At 32.4% G+C, this 21,030-nt stretch overlaps 1 protein-coding gene across 1 annotated transcript in view; it reads right to left on the bottom strand.

The window, feature by feature from the left end:
* Positions 1-21,030, bottom strand: part of CSMD1 (CUB and Sushi multiple domains 1) — a 2,120,031-nt gene that overhangs the window by 308,245 nt on the left and 1,790,756 nt on the right. The window contains exons 39-40 of the mRNA XM_044659558.1: positions 10,813-10,931; positions 227-296 (exon numbers count right to left, since the gene is read on the bottom strand). Coding sequence (XP_044515493.1) covers positions 227-296; positions 10,813-10,931 — 189 coding nt within the window. The remainder of the gene's footprint in view (positions 1-226; positions 297-10,812; positions 10,932-21,030) is intronic.

Genomic DNA, 21,030 nt, shown 5'->3' with positions numbered 1-21,030 from the left:
AAGATGGGACCACAGTTGACAATCTTGATATTTCTAGCACTGCGTAAGAAAACTTTGGATTTTGTAAACAACAGATATTTAATAAATGGTTGTTAAATTAGTATCTATTTTTTGAGTCTAATGTTAAATAATCTTCTGAGCTATAATTTGGTTTCTGTAGCTTTTTTCCTAAGGAACAAATTTCTTAGGAACAATTATTCACCAAATAAAAGCTGTATGATCTTACCAATGCAGAGGGGAGATGGATAATTCCAACGTCGAACTGTTCCTGGCATACAAGAAATATGAGAACGACCCTGTTTAAAAGAAAATTAATTTCATACTTTGAAAATTTAAATAGAAAAGACACTCTCATCCATAAAATTGAAGTTGGAATTTCTAAGATAATTATTTTATTAAAACAGCAAGTAGAAAATAATTATGCATATTTTCCTACTATTTAGGATGGAATTATTTTAATTGGACAAAGAGAAGGTCTTAGGTGCATCACCTACTGCCACTTTGGGGAAGAGAAAATTGTTCTAAGAAACTAAACAGATTGGAAGATAAAATGTCAGTTTTTAATCAGTTTAGAAGATAAGTAATAAATACATTCTAAATACAAATCACTCAAACTAAACATTTTTTTTTATTTTGTCCAGAATGACATGGGACTCAGGTTTTCCCCAAACTCCAGAAGATTTCAGACCAGACAGAGAGTAGGAAAATGTCTTTCTTTCATTGTTATTCTTGTGATACTGAGGAAAAGGTGACTTTGGGTCTATGCACAATAAGAAAAGACCCCTGAGAGAAATATTCTCCTATGATTCTCCACTAGATTTCAAGATAGACACAGATATACATCTTCCAGTTATGCCCTGATTCCATCAGGTTGTAATTTAGGACATCTACTTGTTCCTTAAACTATGCCCAGCCAAACCCCATGTCTTCAGGACACAAATAGCACTCTAACCCCAGTCAGTGACCAACACCCCCACTTCTGGCTAAATTCATACTGTCATGGGTATATTTGATCTTGTTTGGGTTTTATATTGATAGCTGATTGATCCTTATCAAGATAGGCTTGAGTTATTAGGGTAACCTATTTGTAGATGGTTGATGAATTTGCTGGACACAGCTTAATCCAACACTTATTTATTATTAACTATAGGTATAGATAGGGACAAGATAAAGGAGACAGATATAAAGCAGGATTTATATTATTCTAATACTAATATTGTAGATTTAAAAAACCCTTCTAAATCCTTATGGATTTGCTTCTTGTTCACTAAGGGTGAACCTCCTTAAAACTATTCTCAACTATCTATCTAAGACCCAATTCTATCTATCTAAACTTATTCTAATATATAAACTTAAAATATTATTAACCTTCTTAAATTATTTATCAAAATTCACAAGTTGTCTCAACTAAGTGTCTAGATGTGACAAAAATCACTAGCCTCCTCTGCCTCTCTGCAGCAGAGAGTGAGACCTCACACTAAGAGAACCAACAGTGGCCCCTCCTGGCAGCGTCCTTCTCTCTGGGAGAAAAGCCTTTACTCCAACAACTTTCTTTAGCTTAACAGATGTTCAACCAACTTCTCAAAGTTAACTTTAACCAAAATTACTAACAGATCGTCAGAGAGAAAAGTCTCCAGCCACCTGCTCAAGACAGAGAGTTCCACAGAGTGGCCCCCAGCTTTCCAAATGCTTTCCCACAACGCAAATCTTCCTTAAAGTGACCACCGTGATTTTTCCCTGGCTATGCCATAAAAGGGAACAGGGAGAAAATCCCTTCTTTGGTATTGATCTCTGCTTCAATTATGCTGGATAACTAATTAATAACTAATTAAACTCAACAATATCATCACCATCCCTTCTTCAAGTCACATAGTACCTATTGTCAAAAGGGTATATATAAAAAAAAAAAAAAACCAGAATCTATCCCCAGGGGAGCCAGTGCCAACTCTTGAACCCATCTCTAGAACTTTCAACATTACTTTCTAAATTAATAAATTTATCTTTTTATTTTGAAGCTAAGTTTTGTAGTCTTGCATTCTTGCAAAGAGCACCCATCCCAAACCCCAGGAGCTCACTTTTAGCCTCCCACAACAAGATGAAAGTTAGGACTAATGGACTTTGTAAGATGAGGCAACTCTGTCAAAGTTAATGAACTATCTCCTGCTCAGAGGAGGACTCTCAGTTTACGTCTCTGTTTCTGTGTCCCTTTTGGTGCTTGGGACATAAGAAACTGTCAGGTTTAAAAATATCTATTCTACTGATTATTCTGTATTTTCTTAAAACACAGGGCCAAAACTTAAGGCTTCTTTTTGCGGTGGTGATCCATTTGACAACAGAAGAGAAGGTAATGGGAAAAGTAGTTAATTTTGAGCCAACTTTTTGAATTGAATTAAGACTGAAACTTTTGTTCTACATTTTTTATCCCCACTATGATTTACCTATGATGCTTATTTAACTAATATATTTCCATAAGCCACGTGCAAAGGCAGGTGAAAAATAAATCTTTAATTCCTGTTGTGACATTGAAATGGCAGAGTGGAATTCTGAGCTGTGGCTTGACCAATATAACACTGTTAAACATTTAGATAGATAGATAGATAGATAGATAGATAGATAGATAGATAGATAGATAGATAGATAGATAGATAGATATAGATAGATAGATATAGATATATATTCATTTGTTTATTTATTTATTTTTTGGGGTAATGAGGTTATCAGTGTCAAATGAATTTCCTATGCTTGGCCTCAATGTACATCCATTCTTTATACTTGACACGGTTTTTAAGGTTGCTTCAGCAAAAATTAAAAAAAATACATATATGTGCTAAGTTATGCTATAAATTGTCTTGAAGTCCAGCCCTAAGGGCATTCTTGCTGCCTTAGGAAAAGTTGTATAATAAAATTTTCACTGACTTATAAAGACATACATCTCAACCAGTAGAACAAAAGCTTTTAAAAGACTTCTTCTGGAAAACAACAATAAAATTATCAGTTATTATTAATCCAGGTCATATTCTGCTATTGATTTTGCTATGAACATGATCCTGTTGATTCTACCTGAAGATTTTGGATTAATAAAAAATAATACATGACCTTGTAAAAGTTTGGTTTTTTTTCTGAGAGTTTATCAGTTCTCAAAAGGGAATTAATTCTCTGTTATCAATTTGTGAAGCCAGACTAAAAATTCTTTGTTTAAGAATAATATTTTCATGCCAATAGAAATTAGATAAAATTTATCATTTTAATGAATTTGAACATATAAACTGGGTTTTCAATCAGTATTATAAAGCCTATATCACAGAAGGGCCTTTAAAATCTCATGAAACAGGTCAAAGGAAAAACCCTGTAGATTCTTCCCCCTTCCTTTTTTTTTCCTGCAGTTATTGATGTGATCAAAGGCAGTGAGATATAAGGAATAGAAAGCTGGCTTGGCTGGATTATGGTAAAATCTCAGGAAAGCTCAAGCCTGTCTCTGAAACATATGAGCTTTGTGAACCTGGGCAAATCATGCAACCTTTGCGGGAACCAGGCAACCATCTACATGTATAGGGGGACTTATCGCACCAGCATGTGAAAACAAAAATGCAGGATGAAAATCACAGGTCTAGTCCAAAAGTAGAAAAAAAGGAAAGAAAATTAAGAGGAGACCTTGAAAGAAAAATAAATTCTCAGATAAAACATACTTTATTATTATGCATGTTCACATTTTGAAGGTATTAATTTGTAAGTTTAAGTTCCCAAATGTTTGCAATTAAGAAGGGGAAAACCCAGAATCCTTTATGTTCATTCTAATGAAAGCAACAGCTTGTGAACCCAGAATTTGAATTAACGGAAAAATAGCTCAGTTTGCATTTCAACAGAGATAGTAAATAGCCTATTTGGGGTTTGCAGGTGTGAGTCCACAGGCCATTCTCTGGAAATTGAATATTAAACAATTTGTTATATGAAATACACTTTCTAAAGAAACTTTTATTATTTATTTCTTAAGGACATAAGAGTCTGTGGGGAGAGGAAAAAGAAAGGTTTGCAAAAAAACATGTTAATAGAAACAAAAGTGATATAAACAGTAGAAAAAAACATGAAGAAAATACGAAGTGTGAAGAGGACAATGAGAAGATAGAGGAGGAAAACAAAAAGCAGAGGAGGAAAAAGCAGAGAATGGTGAAGAGGACAAAAAAGGAAAAAGAGAAGGTGAAGAGAAGACATGATGATGATTGTTATGATGCTTCCCTTAATAAAAGTCATTTTTGAAGCCATTGAAAGGAAAATACATTGAAAAGTTATATGAAGAAGGGAGGGGCTAGATGGCTCCATGGATTGTGAACCAGGCTTAGAGACAGGAAGTCCTGGGTTCCAATTTTGCCTCAGACACTTCTTAGCCCTGTGATCCTGGGAAAATAATTTAACCCCTATTACCTAGCCCAGTGATGGCAAACCTTTTAGAGACAGAGTGCCAGGCCCCACCCCTCCCCTACCTCCTCTTGCCCCTCCTCTACTACCACATGCTGGGCATACCCAGTTCCCCCTTACTCAACACAGGGGATGGAGAAAGAGCTCCTATTGGGCTGCTAGACAGAGGGCGGGGGAAATGAGGAATGTCCTTAGTGAGTGTAGAGAGGGAGAAGAGAATGGCCCAAGCACTCTGTTCCTCTCCAGCTCTACAACCTGTGGACCACCTACCTTACCCCCTGTGCTCTCCCATTGGCTACTGGGCAGAGAGGCGGGGAATGTGAAAAAAATGTTGTCAGGCATGGTGGAGAGGGAGAAGGCAGCATCTCTGCAGGAGTCCCTCTGTCTTTCTAGTAATATACTGGGGAGGGGGTGCTATGTGCCCACGGAGAGCATTCTGCATGCCATCTTTGGCACCTGTGTCATAAGTTTACTATCATTGGCCTAGTCCTTACTGGTCTTCTGCTTTGGAGCCAATACACAGTATTGAATCTAAGACAAAAAGTAAGAGTTTTTTTTAAAAAAATATATAAAGGTTATATAAAATGAATTGCCAAATTGACATGTCAAGAGCAATGTGAAGACATATTTTTATGTTGCAATAATGCAATAAATATAAAAATTGAAAATAATTTGACTGGTATCTAATTCAATTGACTCCTTGATCTGTAACTTCTATTATTCAAAGAATTTTACAAGAAGACATGGGAAGTAGACAGTCTTTTGGGGACAGGAACAAAATATAAACAAGAAATAATAAAATTATAACATTTCAGAATACTAAGGCAATAAAAGGTCTCTGAGGTAATTTAGCACAAGGAAAACTAAAGTAAAATAATTGTAGATCAATGTATCTTGAGTGAAAGGATTTTGGTTAGAATAAAAACTAGGCATTTAGCTTTTTGATCTGGAGCAAATCACTTTTCCTCTCTGAATCTCATTTTCTTTCTTTTTCAAATTAATGAATTAGAGGAAAATATTCACTGTAAAGAATTTCTGGCTTCATATCTAAGACACTGTTATATTTATTTTCCCCTTTCTCTTATAAACAATATTTTATTTTTCCTAATTAAATACAAAAACAATTTTTTTCAAGTTTTGAATTGCAAATTCTCTCTTTCTCCTCACTTCCTGAGACTATAAGTAATCTAATATGATTTTTTTGCAAGTGCAAGCATGTAAATTATTTTTGGAAGAAATATCAAAGGAAAAAATGAAGAAAGTGAAATATAGTTGTTCCTTCTATATTGCAACTCATTTATCATGACTTCACTGTATCTGTAATAAGGAATAAGTCAAGTTAGATAGGTGAAAAATTTAGATAAGTATAGAGGCTAAATGTAAGCTTGACAGGGTTTTATGGATCTCACTGCTTTCTCCAACGATGTTCTCAGCTGTCCTAGGGTCCAGGATGTTGGTATGGTCCACAAACTCTACAAATAAGTCTGGATCAGTAGCTTTGGAGGGTGGGCCTCCAGGCCTGTGACAGCCTATTGGAGTGACCCAGTGGAGTTTGTGGACCGTACCAAAATCCTGGATGCTGGGACACCTGAGAACATCGTTGGAGCAAGCAGTGAGATCCCTAAAATCCTGTTAAGTTTGCATTTGGCCTATATACTTATCTAAATTTTTCACCTATTTACCTTGACTTATTCCTTATTATATATTGTGAGTTAAATATATATGTATATATATATATATCAAAAAATAATTCTGTATTGCAGTTTTCACTCTATTTTGGGATTCATGGATGAATATCATACTGTACACAATGGAAATACAATACACCAGTACCACTTGCACCTGTTTGCCAATGTGAGATTATACACAGCACATTATTGGCTGATAAAAGACAACCAACCGCAGCACTGTGTTCTGTATCCTGGGTGCTGATTGGCTCAGTGACTGCAGCATTGGTCTGTTTGCTCTCCTGTTACTTCCAGGATTTTCACCTATAGCAGGTATCTTTGGAAAGTAACTCCCATGATAAGTGAGGGATCACTATATAGTATGTTTTGGTTTGCATCCAGACTCTACCAATTCTTTCTCTGGAGATAGATGGCCTTTTTCATCAAGTATCTCTTGGATTGTTTTGGATCACTGTATTGCTGAGAATAACTAGGTCATTCAGAATTATTCAAATATTGCTATTACCATGTACATTATTTTGGGGGGTTTCTTCTCACTTCATTTTGCATTAGTTCATGTAGCATCAGGTTTTTCTGAAATCATCCCATTCATCATTTCTTATTGTACAATAGCATTCCATTGTACTTATATACTGTAATTTGTTCGGTTATTCCCCAATTATTGGATATCCCCTCAATTTCCAGTTCTTTGTCACCATAAAAAGAGCTGCTATAAATATTTTTGTATAAAAAGGTCTTGTTCTCTTTTTAAAAATCTTTTTGCAATATAGACCTAGTAGTGGTATTGCTGGATCAATGGGTATGCATAATTTTAATGCCCTTTGAGCACAGTTCCAATGGTCCAGAATAATTAGATTAGATCATAACTCCAACAGTGTATTAGTGTCCCAATTTTCCCATGCTCCTTTCAACATTTATTAGTTTCCTTATCTGTCATGTTGACCAATCTGATAGGTATTCTAAGTGTACCCCAGAGATGTTTTTATTTTCACTTTTCTAATTAAGGGACCATTAAGAAAAATAAGACTAGAGATAACTTTGATTCTTTCATCAGAAAACTGCCTATTCATATCATTTGACAATTTATCAGTTGGAGAATGATTTATATTTTTATAAATTTGACTCAATTCTCAATATATTTAAGAAATGAGGTCTTTATCAGAGATACTTATTAAAACATTCTCAGCTTTCTGCTTTCCTTCTAATATTGGTTGCATTGATTTTGTTTGTATAATAACCTTTTAATTTAATAAAATAAAAATTATTCATTTTATACCATATAATGCTTTCTATTTCTTGTTTGGTCATAAATTCTTCCCTTATTCATATTCTGAGATGCATACTCTTCCATGGTCCTCTAATTTGCTTACGTTATTATTCTTCTTGACTAAATTATGCACCTATGTTGACCTTATCTTGGTCAAGATAATGAGATGTTGATTTCTCCTGAATTTCTGTATTACTGTTTTCTAGTTTCCTCAACATTTTTAAAAAAATTAAGTAGTGAGTTCTTATCTCAAAAACATGTATCTTTTGGTTTATCACTTATTAAATTACTATAGTTATTTATTACTAGATATTGTATACATAATCTATTCCACAGATCCACCTATTTCCTAGAGAGTTTAGATTGCTTAAATTTTTATTTTTTTAATAACTGTTACTGTCTGTCTTAGAATATATACTGTGAATTGCAATGGGGGTAAGTGACTTAACCAAGGTCACACAGCTATGAAGTATCAGAGACCAGATTTGAACACAGGCTTTCTATCAAATACATCACTACCTGGTCTCTAAGCCTGGTTCTCAATCTACTGAGCCATGTGACTTCCTCCTAGATTGTTTTGATGATTACAACTTTGTAATTCAGTTAGAGATCTGATACTAATAGGCTACCTTCCTTCATTTTTTAAAAATTGGTTCCCTTGATATTCTTGATCTGATATTTTGTTACTAATTTCTATCTTTATAAAATGATTTTAGAGCAGTTTGATTTATATGATACTGAATAAGTAGATTAATTTAGGTAGAATTGTCATTCTTATATTGGCATGGCCTGCCCATGAGCAATTAATATTTTTCCATTTGTTTAGATCAGATTTTATTTGTGTAATAAGTGTTTAGTAACAATGTTCATATAGTTCCTGGGTTTGTCTTGGCTGGTAGACTCTCAAGTACTTTCTTTTATCTATGGTTACTTTAAATGGAATCTCTTACTACTGGGCTTTGTTAGTAATATATAGTAGTGTTGATAATTTATGTGGGTTTAGTTTACATCCTGAAAGTTTGGTAAAGTTATTAATTATTTCAATTAGCTAACATTCATTTTTAATTGAAGGTCAGAGAAAGGAGTTCTATAAGATTTAATATGGAAGATAAATGCTAGAGATAGAATTTGAGCACAAGTTTTCTAAATCACAAAACTAGTTAGATTATATTTTATAAGTAACAAAGCCCTGAAAATGCCAATAACATATCTCCTCCAATGAGTTTAACCTTAGTTGCTTTGTGAAATTGGTAGGCACTGCAGTTTGTTTAAATATGGAATTCATAGAAAATTTATTTCTATTCATTATATTCTCCAAAAGAACAGGTAGTGATATATTTTATATATCTGTGTAACATTTATGTAATATTTCTAGAGAAAGAAGAATCACTTGTATAGTTGCCTTAATCGTTCTGAAGATAATCAGCTTTTTTTTTAACTTTTTCAACTGGACCATTCTGAGTAGCATCTTTTTAATTCGTCATAAATTCTTTGGTCATGGAACTGAGTAAAAGCAAATATACTTTATCATGGTCAAATTCATAACCATGGGCTTGTTATGTGCTGCTAATTTGCTTTCTGTGAACTGTAGAATGTTTTTTTTCTGATTTCCAATCTGTTCACACAGTCACATGGATATAAATTATAATTATTTTCTCCAATAGATATATACAAACTAAATTAAATTCAGTATAACCACAGTAGTCTCTCCTTCACAGAAATGGACAGGATCTATAGCCAAGGCACATAAGTTCAAAGCTTAGCTTGATAATTTTCTACTCATATGACCTGTATCAAGGGACCTCTTCACCCTGGGATTCATTTTTTTTTCATCTCTAATATGAAAGACTGAACTAATTGTATTCCAAAGTACCTTTAGTCTCTGAAACTAAGAATAAGAATTTTACATAGAAAATTTACTTACTGATTTGTATAATGCTTTCAGATTGGACAATAGACATTGTTCAACAGTTCAGTTTTTCCTGAGTTTATATTTTTCAAAGATTCTCTTTAAGTAGTCATAGATAAAAGTGATGAGATTCAATGAGATCAAACTGTACTAGCAAGTATTAATTTTCATAGAATTGTCTTTTTTACTATAAAACTGACTTTTTTTAAATACTGATATAAAACAATTTTAAAATTACTTATAATAGTTGCCATAATATCATTGTTTGTTCATTTTTTTAAAAAAATGTGTTGAGAATAATAATAGAGTTTAAAAGAAAATAATAGATATTAAATATCAATATGCTTTAGGGAAAGGGAATGGAAAATCCAGAGATACCAAAATCCTTTTGATTTTCTTAATGTGAGCTTTAAACTTGGCATCAGGAAGGAGAACTTCATCTTATTGCATATACTATTAGCATAGCTGAAGCAAGAGAAGAAATGCCTACACTAGGCATTTTTGTTCAATTTATATATAAAATAGATGCTACAATGTCTAGGAAATGAACTGTCCCACAAATAATGAGTGTCAAAGCTGTCCTTTGAAACAAGGTTTCCTGACTACAGATTGAATGCTATTAAAACACATTTTCTTCAATGGTGCCAATAAATTCTTATTGTTCTGTAAGAAGTTAAGAAATTGATGACTTCGAAATGATGTGGAAAGAGTTATATGAAGTGATGCCAAGTGAAGTGAACGGAACCATAATAATTTATACTATAACATCAATATGATAAAAATGAACATTTTGAGGACTTTAATAAAATAATGAAGAATTAAAACGAGAAAAACTTGGAGAACAGTCTATACAATAACAGCAATGTATAAACAAACAACTATGAAAACTATGAAAAAAACTATTATATTAAATATAGTAACCATTCATTGTTTCAAAGGACTGTTGATGAAACATGCCATCAGTGATGGAGAAATAATGGTTTTGGGGCATGGAAGAAGCTATAATTTTGTATATAGTCACTGGGAGAATTGTTTTATTTTATTTATTGGTTATATTTGTTTTTTTCTTCTTTTTCAATGAGGTAGATGTGATAGGGAGAGGAAGAAGTTTTCTGCAATTTTTTAAATAGAGAAGTGCTACAGGTATAAAATATTTTATGAATTTTAGAGAAGTCACGGTATTATTAGTCATACTTGGCTTCTTTACTTTGTCACAAGAGACCTCTCATAAAGGGAGAGTAATCTATAAATGTTAGTAATATAAAAACAATATCAATAAAATATAGTGAAAAATGTTTTTAAAATACTTATATACACCCTGACCTATTTTCTCTCATGACCAAAAGCATAAATTAGTGGAATAGTTACCCATGTTTATGGCACACTTTTTTTAGACTACAAAATTAAATAGTCAAATGGCTGATAGTTTAGGCTAATCCATCTAACAGGTTCCCTTACTTCATGGTTTATGGAGTTGAACAAACTAATGACCACAAAACAGGCCCTTCCAAAAAGAATAAAATGCAGAAGAATACCTGTAATGTGTATCCTGGCTCACACTGGAAGTAGAGAACATCATTCACCATGTACCTATCTCCTATTTTGATGCCATTGCTAGGAAGCACTGGTTCTTGGCATGCTGCAAGGCCAACAGCTGCAGAAACAAAAGTAAAAAGAATGACACATTAAGAACAATTTGCCCTGTCTTCTCAATCAGAACAAGATGTATCTTCTAGCCACTTATTTCTATAAAAAGAAAAGAAAACATACAATTTCACTGAGTTCTGTAGATAAAAGTGATATATATTTCTTCATCTGTAAAGTTATAGAGTTAGATTCACAGACCTATAAGATTCCTTTTGTCATAATTTTATGATTTCAATCAAATATAGTAATTAATTTCTAAGCCATGCTGTAATTAAAATATTTTTAAATTTGAATTAAGCTATATAATTCATAAGAAGCACTCAAATAAATAAACATTCCCTAAGCATATATTCATATATTCTATATTCAACTTTCTGTGCTATATTAATGAAAAAAATATCCACCATCAAGGAACTTACAATATAAAGGAAGAATATCAAATCCACAAGTCAAGTTGACAATAATATATTAAGCACCTACTATGTACCAGTCTCTATGCTAAGCCCTGGGAATAGAAAGGCAAATTGTACATACATACATACATATATATGTATATATGTGTACATATTTATATCTGCTTTCAAGGAGCTCACAGTCTAAAACTTGCAAACAACTCAGTACAAGTGACAAATATATGTTCTATTGGAAATAATTGGCAATGTAGATGGAGAAACAAATACATTTGGAGAAAAAGGACCAGGGTTTAAGTCCTAGGCCTGCTGCATATTCTATTCTTGGGAAAGTCTTTCCCCATCACTACACTTCAGTTTTGCCATATGTCAGATATAATCTCTAAGATTCTTTAAAATTTTTGACTCCTGTGTATTATTAAATGTTAAAGATGACATTATTCCCCAAAAATTAATTTTATATTGGTAATTTCAGGTACTAGGGAAAGTCAACTGAGGAAATTTTAAAGCAATGAGGAATAAAGGTGTTAATACTCAATGTCAGAAAACTTGGGTTCAAGAACCAAGAATGTTATTAACTTGATTGTAGAAGTCAATTTCCTCTGGCCTCAGAGTTCCTTCATCTGCATGATGAGGGAATTAGATTTAAAATATCTCTTAAGCTTTATGTTCTATGAAACACATTATTCTAAACAAGAAAAGTGTCCACTCTCTAAAATCATTCCAGTTCTGCTATTCCCATGTGTACTGTTGGCCCTAATCAAGGACACTATAAATTATGTTTTAATGTAATCAGAGTACAAAAAATTACTCTGCAATTCACACAAAGACTTTACAAAGGCATATGCTTTGTTGAATTTATCTTCTCTCTTGCTTTCTTTAATTGGAAGGTAATTATATTTTGATATTTTGAATTGGGCTGCCTAATAAACTTTCATTAAGTTTTCAGTCTAGCAAAATAGTTTTAAATTCTCATGAAACTAGACTGTGAAAGCAAGGAATATAAAATAAATCCATTTTTAAAAAGCTGTGTTCTAATTGGACTGAGAACACTATTTAATGACCTTATCTACTCTTGATCATAAAATGTGAAAGTTATGAATCAGAGCATAACCATAAGCATCATCAGTTACTTGGAATCCATGAGATACAGAAAATAAAATTCAAAGATAAGACTAGTTGTAAAGGAGAAAGCTTCTGCAAAATCTGATAAACAATTAACATTCTCTCAGTAGATAGAGGGTTTTTTTTTTATCAGTAATAGAATTGGATCAGATGCAGCTAGATCAAATAAATAAGAGTACAGAACTTGAGTTCTAGGTTTTGAGTTCAAAACCAGATTCAGATTGTTCTGGTGGTTTAAGAACATAAGGCAAATGATTTCATCTTTATCTCAGTGTCTTTTTCTGCAAAATGAGGATAATAATATCAACTGCTTCCCAGGGTTATACAAAGGATAAAATGAATTAATAGTTATGAAGTACTTTTCAAACATTAAAGTCCTACATAAATGCAAAATATTGTGGCAACTATATGACATAAGACAGGTCAAAAACCAAATATTTAAATGTAGGAAGGATTATCACAAAGTTTATTGTGATGTCTCTTTAGAAAAAATGAAAATATAACCTTAAATTATACGAGAAAAGATTTAGTTTGACCATACAGATGAAGTCTCTAGTTTTAAAAAATATTTGCTTTTTGCAAATTTCAGAATCATTTATGGAACAAGTCCCTTTTTTTAAGTCTAAAAAAATAGGGGATGCAATTACTCTTATTTCCAGGTAATTATATTAGTACCAAAATGTCTGAGGCCCAACTAGTAAATTCACTTGAACTCATGACACACTTTATTAAAACTTAAGGTGCAGAAACTAGATAATAGGTGAAAATCAAAATCAAAAGTTCACATAGGCTGGCTTCCTGTGAAGTCAGTAATCAAGGAAATAGATGTCAAATAGATGTCAAGTATTAAATCCAAGTAATTTAAAATAATATGAATTGATTTAGTAACTCTCTTAGGTGTTATCTATTTCACTAGTATGAGAAAGTACACATATTCATGACCATACTGAAAATCCACTTGATGACTTCATCCCACTTGCTTCCTATTAGATAATTTCTTTTTCCAAACAATATGATGAGACAAGCGTAGTAGCCTTGTATAATTATACAATTATCCAGATGGTCTCAATTACCTAAAAATGCCCTCTAAATATCACTGGTATTCACATGCCAAAACAACAACAAGGCAAAAACTTTCCAGTGACAATTCATAGGAAGTGTTGGCACTTGTCATAAAACGTATTGATTAAATATACCAGCATTGTTTTTTTTAAGCAATGAAATCAGAAGAAAGGCATTATCTTAGAGGTCATAAAATTAAGAAATTAAAGTAGATTCTATATGTGTATTTAGGGTCCACATTTAAGTTTTTCAATCCTTCAAGGATCCACAATCTTGTCAGTACTAATACTACCTTTACAACTTCTTCAAGGACTTGGTAAACATCTCTAATAGAAACTGTGATTTAGAGGGGTGGGGAGAGGATTACCTTGAGGCAATTCTGGTAATAAGTCTCTGAATTTAGTTAGACCAATCTTTGGATGAAGTATGTTGCCAAATTCAAACTCAAAACTTGTCTCTCTTGGCACTAAGGATCCCATGAGGGCATGTATTCCATTGTCATTATTTGTAAATTCTCAGATTCATTTCTGCACTATAATGAAATACTTTAAAAAATATATTTATTTCTTTGTTACATTAAAGTTCCTAAATATCTTCCCCCCTTCACTTCCTTCTCACACCAGAGAAAGCATCATTTGACCAAATACACACACGTGTGTGTGTGTGTGTGTGTGTGTGTGTAAAACTATGTCATGAGTGTTTATCAATTCTTTCTCTGGGTTGAATATTCATTCTGGTAATGAGTTATTCTTCAAACAATATTTCTGTTGCTGTATAAAATGTTTTCTTGCTTCTGTTAGTTTCACTCTTCACAATTTCATGTAGGTCTTTTCATGTTTTGCTTTGTTTTTTTTAATTAACCTGCTCATCATTTCTTACCACATAGTAATATTCAATCACAACTTATTTAACCATTTCCCATTTGATGGGTATTTTGTTAGGCTTTCCTTAGACTAGTTTTACCATCCATTTTTCTTTCTGCTTCATGAAAAAAATTTATTCATATTCCTATGTTATATACTTATCTGATAAGATTTTACAGATTAGTTCATGTTCTAACTGCATGGACATTGAAAGCCATCTCTTTCTATGACATCAGTAAATTGTCACTAAAGTTTTTTCTGGGCTCTTTTATTGTTCTTGTAGCAATTAAATACCTAGTACATCTTCTGGATGAAATTAATAACGTTATCAATGACATTTCTATTGTCCATTTCCCATTTTTTTCATTGCCTATTTAAATAATAGAGGGTTAAATATCTTTAATTTTATATCATATATTTTCCTTTTTATTATTATTTCTCTTATTTGTTATAGATTCTGATTTTAATTCTGACAAGTAGATGATCAGATGATTAAAGATTGCATTTGTACCCTAAAATCCAGTCCCTGGTAGTGGTAATGGCACTAAAGAGGAAAATCTGAGAGAAGATGGAGAGTATTAGGTATATATAGAGGAAATCTGAGGTGAAGGTTTCTAAAGGGCACTGAATGACACATTTGCAAAGTGTCTGTAGAAGGTGAAGATACAATATTATAGAAAGTATCTCATACCTTACTGATCTGAAAAAAGAAAAAGTAACCAGGAAAACATCAACAACTACTGAACTATGTATCTACTTCACCATCTACATGCAATCTTTATGAGGGTAAATACAAATAATATCTCAAAGAGGGTATTATTGGAAAATAAGCAGTTTTGCAAATAATATTTTAAAATGGAGCACATTTTTACCATCTTACAGCTGACAAAAATGGATAGAATGTAACAAATCATGAGTTTGTTGTTTCTTGATTATGAAAATGCATTAAAGATGGGAGAACAAAATGTCCTCAACAACCTCTTTTAAAATAAGATGTTTCAAAAAAAGGTTATCAATAGAAGGAACTGTCAGAGTTTGAATGTAGCTTGAATGATGAAGCATTCTCCACTTTATTTCTTCCAAGATTTTTTCTCTAGTGATATGTGTATCCTTTTACAACATGATGAACATGGAATTCTATTTTGTATAATAACACATGTACAAGGTATATCATATTACCTCCAATCTTGGGGAAGAGAAAGGGATACTAGAGAGAGAGAGAGAATATGGATTGAAAATGTCAGAAAACTATTATTGAAAATTGTACCACCATGCAATCGAGGAAAAAATATTTAATTTAAAAACAAACAAACAAATAAATTAATAAACAAAGTGTCTCTACCCATATATCAAAATTATTTAAAATTCTATAGAATATTTAAAAATAAAAATAGTCACAATCAATCATTATGACTATAATAATAAAAAGAAGCATAAAATAGGGAGATATATGATTGCCAAAATAGTTGTCACCATTATTGAGGATACACTGCAGAATTAGTCAATCAATTAGCATTTATTAAACATTTACTGTGTACTAGGCAGTGTACTAAATATAAAAGATACAAGGAATGACAAAAGCATGGTGGTACCTGCTCTCAAAGGGTTCATATTTTAATAGGAGAGACCACATTACAACAACTATGTCCAGACTATATAAACATAAAGACACCATGAAACCCAGTGTAGCAAGATCTTAGAAGGTTCTAGAGGAATAAAGTGTAGCTAGGAAGGGGCAAAGCTATGAAGAGATTTAATATCCAAAAAGATGATATGAATTCCCTCTGAATAGTGAAGTCCTCCATATATTCTAATTTTAAATGACATTAAATTTTATTTAAGCTCCAATGTAGCACAGAGCTTCCTGGAAGAGATCTACAGTTATTTAAATGAGCTTCATTTATCTGTCCTCAGGGAAGACTACCTAGAAGAAGATACCCATTACCCAAATTTCAACATGCAAATATTTGGACAATTTTGGGGGCCTATGCAATATTACTTATATCTGGGAGTGATAGTATAGACAGACAATAAGCTAGGCAGAGTGTTAAAAGAAGTACAATATATATTTCCTTTGGGAAATTATAAAATACTTGCACTCAACCTAAATCTGTGAAAATGAAAAAGGAATTTTCAGTTAAACAATTTTACTAAGATTATTGTACGCCTTTTAAAACTTGGATGCCACTAACTGCAAAAAAATCTACTTATGAGTATCACATACAGCACAATGGAAAGATGGGCAGTGGGGGTAAGAAGACTGAATCATATAACAAGCTAAGAACTCTGATAATCAGGAAAATAAGTAAAAAATAGATTTTTCTAGCATTTCTAATTAAATAGGATTATATTAGTTACACTAAATGTCAATGATTACTAATTCTCAACACATATTTGGAAAAAAATCCATATCATTACATGATATACATAAATTTATAAGACATGGACAAGAATGACAGAAGATAAGAAGATTACCTACATCCTGGAAGTTGGTTCTATTTTCCAAATGAGGACCAGAATAGTTAAGGAATTTATCTTGATCTTTGTCACACAAATGTGTAAAGTAGAAAGTAGAGGTAATAACTAGTAATAGAATTTATAGAGTGCTTTAATTTTATAAAACCCTGTATTTGTGTATATATATATATATATGTATGTATGTACATACATATATATATATATATAATCTGATTTGATGCTCATATCAATCCTCGAAATTCATAAAAGTCACAAAGATTGTAGGTTGCTAAGACAGGATTTGAACTCAGGATTCCAAGTCTAGGACTCTATCCTCAGTGCTACCTTGCTTCCTGATCTTACTTATGAATGTTTTAGTGAATTTACATACTAATTTGAGATAACAAAATACTCAGATTAAATAGAAAAACTTAATAGTTATAGAACTAAATCAAATCAAGATATAAAAAGCCTAAATTAAGGGACTTTGTTTAAATGCTGTGCTTGTTAACAAAGAATACATATAATCCTATTTAATTGCTGTAATTTGCATTCATTCTAGTATACTGATACATTATAAATTGCATAATACAAAACTCTATTGTAGATTTTTTGTCACTGAAAGAAAAAATTGTGCTATTTATTTTCTAGATCTTTGGAGAAATGGAAAAGCATGGAAACATGTTTCATTGTTTAATTTATTTTCATGTTGATTCACTTAGGGATGCTTTCTTTGATCTTTACTGTCAATAACAATTTTGTACTAACAGGAACCATACAAAATCTGCACTATTTGCTAAATACACACACATGCATACATAATATGTATGATTTCACAATATTAATTTTCAAAATATTTAAGATCAATGCATGAATAAAACTTTTTAATAAAGTGGCAAGGACTTTGGTAGCAAGAAATGAACTTTCTGAGTCTTAAGTAGCTGTGACTGTAGCATCTAGCATCTATAGGAGCATTTGTCATGCTGCATCCCCACAGGTTTTAATTCTCTGGATCATGGCTAAGAGTACTGAGTTGGAATCAATATTAATTGCAAGGATAAGGGTCTTTGGTTGTTTCCATTAGGATATGAGACAAAATCATGTTCAAGGTGGTGTTGATGGCGGTTACTTCAGGTACACTAGAATGTCTGCCCTATGGGTTGACAGTAAGAATGGCTGGTCCCTTCTCTGTAAGAGTTGCTTCCCCAGATAATGGCTTTGTGGACTTCTCTGAAACAGAGATTGGTGTTCTGATCAATCTTGCCACTCCCAGGATTCCCATCCTTCTCTGTCTGCTGGTGACAATTGAACAACAGTTATTGCTAGAGGTAATGAGAAAGTTGGACATCCTCTCCACAATGATTTCTTCGCTCAACAATATCTGTGGGATACCTTGTGACTGTTATTAATATCACTTTAACATCTGGTAATAATATTTTTTCAGACCAAAGAAAAATAGCATATAATTATTTACAAGGAAATCCAGTCCCATTCCATTGCTCACTAGCAGATGTGATCACTGTCAAGACAATAATGACTAAATGGATTCTGAGATCAAACATTTCACTTCATCATAAAGGGAACAGATTTTCCTCATAGCACCATAATTACATGCATAAGATTTTAAAGTAGAATCTATTAGCACTTGAGCAAAATGTATAAATCAAAAGGTAGAGAGAAAATGGATACATGGCACAAAAAACCCCAGAACTCTGGAAATATATGTAATTTTGGAAATTATCTGAAACTACATAAATGGTAAAATATCAAATTACATGAGGTTTTATTTTCATATAGGCCATCACAAATACCAAAGATTATCATAGAACTAGGATAGATGATTTTTAAAATACCTTTCTACCAATGTGTTTAACTGATTAGCAATCAACATATAATTATGACCTCTTCTAAATTAATAATCCACTTTGTAATGAACATTTATAATGTACAAGGTCAAATAGTAAATGCTATGAGGAAAACAGAAAAATATATGTTGTACTTTCTGACTTCAAGGACTTTGTCATATAGAAGAGAGAAGAAATTAATTAAGATGGTAATTATCCAATACTTAATACTTTCAGGACTAGTGATTTAATTGATGTAAAAATTTCCACCATTAAAACAAAATAAGACTTCAGAAAAAGCAGGAACTGATGCAGAGCAAAATAAGCAGAACTGGAAGAACACTGTACACAGTAACAGCGATATTGTGCAATGGTTATAAAAACTTGGCTAAGCTTTGCAAATCAATGATCTTGGACAATCCTGAAAGACTAATGACAGGGAAATGCTACCCACCTCCATTGAAAGAATTTTTGGAGTCGACTTTCACATCAGTGTTTATGTTAATAAATATATTTAAAATACACATAAGATCACAAAGGAAGCTTCATGTTAGTGATAACAAAGAAATACATATTTACCAATCCAATTGATGGACCCTAAAAAGGTCCATGGACCTAAATGAATCTAGTTTTGTTGTTGGATATTTCTAATCATCAGAGGTGATGGAAATATTCCTAAGACTAATACGTCCTTTTTCATTAGCTACCTTACTATACAGATGCATTTGATACAGAATAAGACTATTTGTAGAAAAGAGTCAATCAGGAGCACTGAATGAGCTGAAAGTCTTGTTCACTCACAGAGGCCATCAGTGTACTGGTTTGCCTTGCTGAGCTGTCCAACACAAACCCTGTCTGAAGCAGTCTAAGCTGGCTTAAACCAAACATCCTGAAACATCCTGCTTCTGTGTTTTACCTATTCATAAAGAAGACTGTCCATTCTCCATCCCTGACTGCTCTCTAAACTACCCCTTTGTGCTTTAAAAATATTGATTGTTCTTGGGCTGGGAGGTTCCATAGTGAATACCCTCAGAATGCAGTTGTAATTATGTTCCCTTTTAATAACCTTTTTAACACAACCAGAACTCTATATTTTAGGGTTGAGTGTTTATGTTGGACAAGGGAAAAAATTTCCTTCCAGTACGCTTAAGTTTGCTTCTTTGAAACTTTCCCCTATTGCTTCTAGTTCTGACCTCTGGTGCCCTGCTGAACAAGACTAATTGGTTTTCCAAATGAAACTCTTCAAATTCCTAAAGGCAACAATCACTTCTATGCCTCCTCTCTTGTCTTCTCTAGATTAAACATGCCTAACTTTTCTAAGCATTTCTCTATGATCCCAACCCTTCCATATTTTTTCAGATTATCTTCTTAAATTATTAATAGATTATAGATAGATGGATTATATAAATTATATGATATATAACATACCCATTGTATGTTATGTAATTATATAGATTAATAAAAAATAGACAAATGGATAGATAGATAGATAGATAGATAGATAGATAGATAGATAGATAGACAGACAGACCTATAGACAGGCAGATAAACAGTTGGGTACAGAAGTAGATAGGTTGATAAATAGCTCTAGATACACTGAGTGATCATTTAATGTTGCTTATTGTTTTTATTAGCACTGATATTCAAAAATACTATTTAGCAAAGTAAATCAAACTATAGAAGGATTTTTTAGTCATGTTCTGCTACAGGGCACATAAATTCAAATATGGAAAACTAGAAAGTATACTGAAGTTTGGAGTAGAAAACCAGAGCTCAAGAGTCTGCTTTTTACAATTTTGATGCCCTAGGACAAGTCATTTAAAATATTAACAATAACTGGAATTTGTATAGCACTTTAAGGTTTACATAGTAATTTCCCTATAGGATTTTAGATTTTGAGTACTCCATTTGAAGCTTATAAGGGTGTTGAATTTTTAATGGTTCATTAACATATGCAAGGATCAAGAAACAGATCTTGGCCTTGTCAGTCTATAAAAGACTTATTTCTTGAGGACTTAACACTTGGGACTCTTACAGCATTTCCAAAGAGGGGGAAGGGTTTTTCTTTTCCCCCTAAGTGCTTACATTCAGCCTAAGAGGCAAATGAAGGATATAGCTTCTTAAACTTCAACATTCTGTGTTTATAGCAAACCTGGAGGTAACTTCTTGCTGCTCCTAGGATATGGGTCCTATGAAAGAGAATTCTTTACTCTTTTGTCTATCCTGAGTTAATACTAACTTAAGTACCTCTGCATAGTACCTCACTAGACTGAAGACAGGATTAACTTCCCTTTATCTACTTTTGAATTAAATCAACAAAAGATTAAACACCCTACTTAGTACTA

The sequence above is a fragment of the Gracilinanus agilis genome, chromosome 2 (assembly GCF_016433145.1).
Source record: "Gracilinanus agilis isolate LMUSP501 chromosome 2, AgileGrace, whole genome shotgun sequence".
In the NCBI taxonomy this organism is placed as follows: Eukaryota; Metazoa; Chordata; class Mammalia; order Didelphimorphia; family Didelphidae; genus Gracilinanus; species Gracilinanus agilis.
This window is presented reverse-complemented; position numbering and strand designations above follow the sequence as displayed.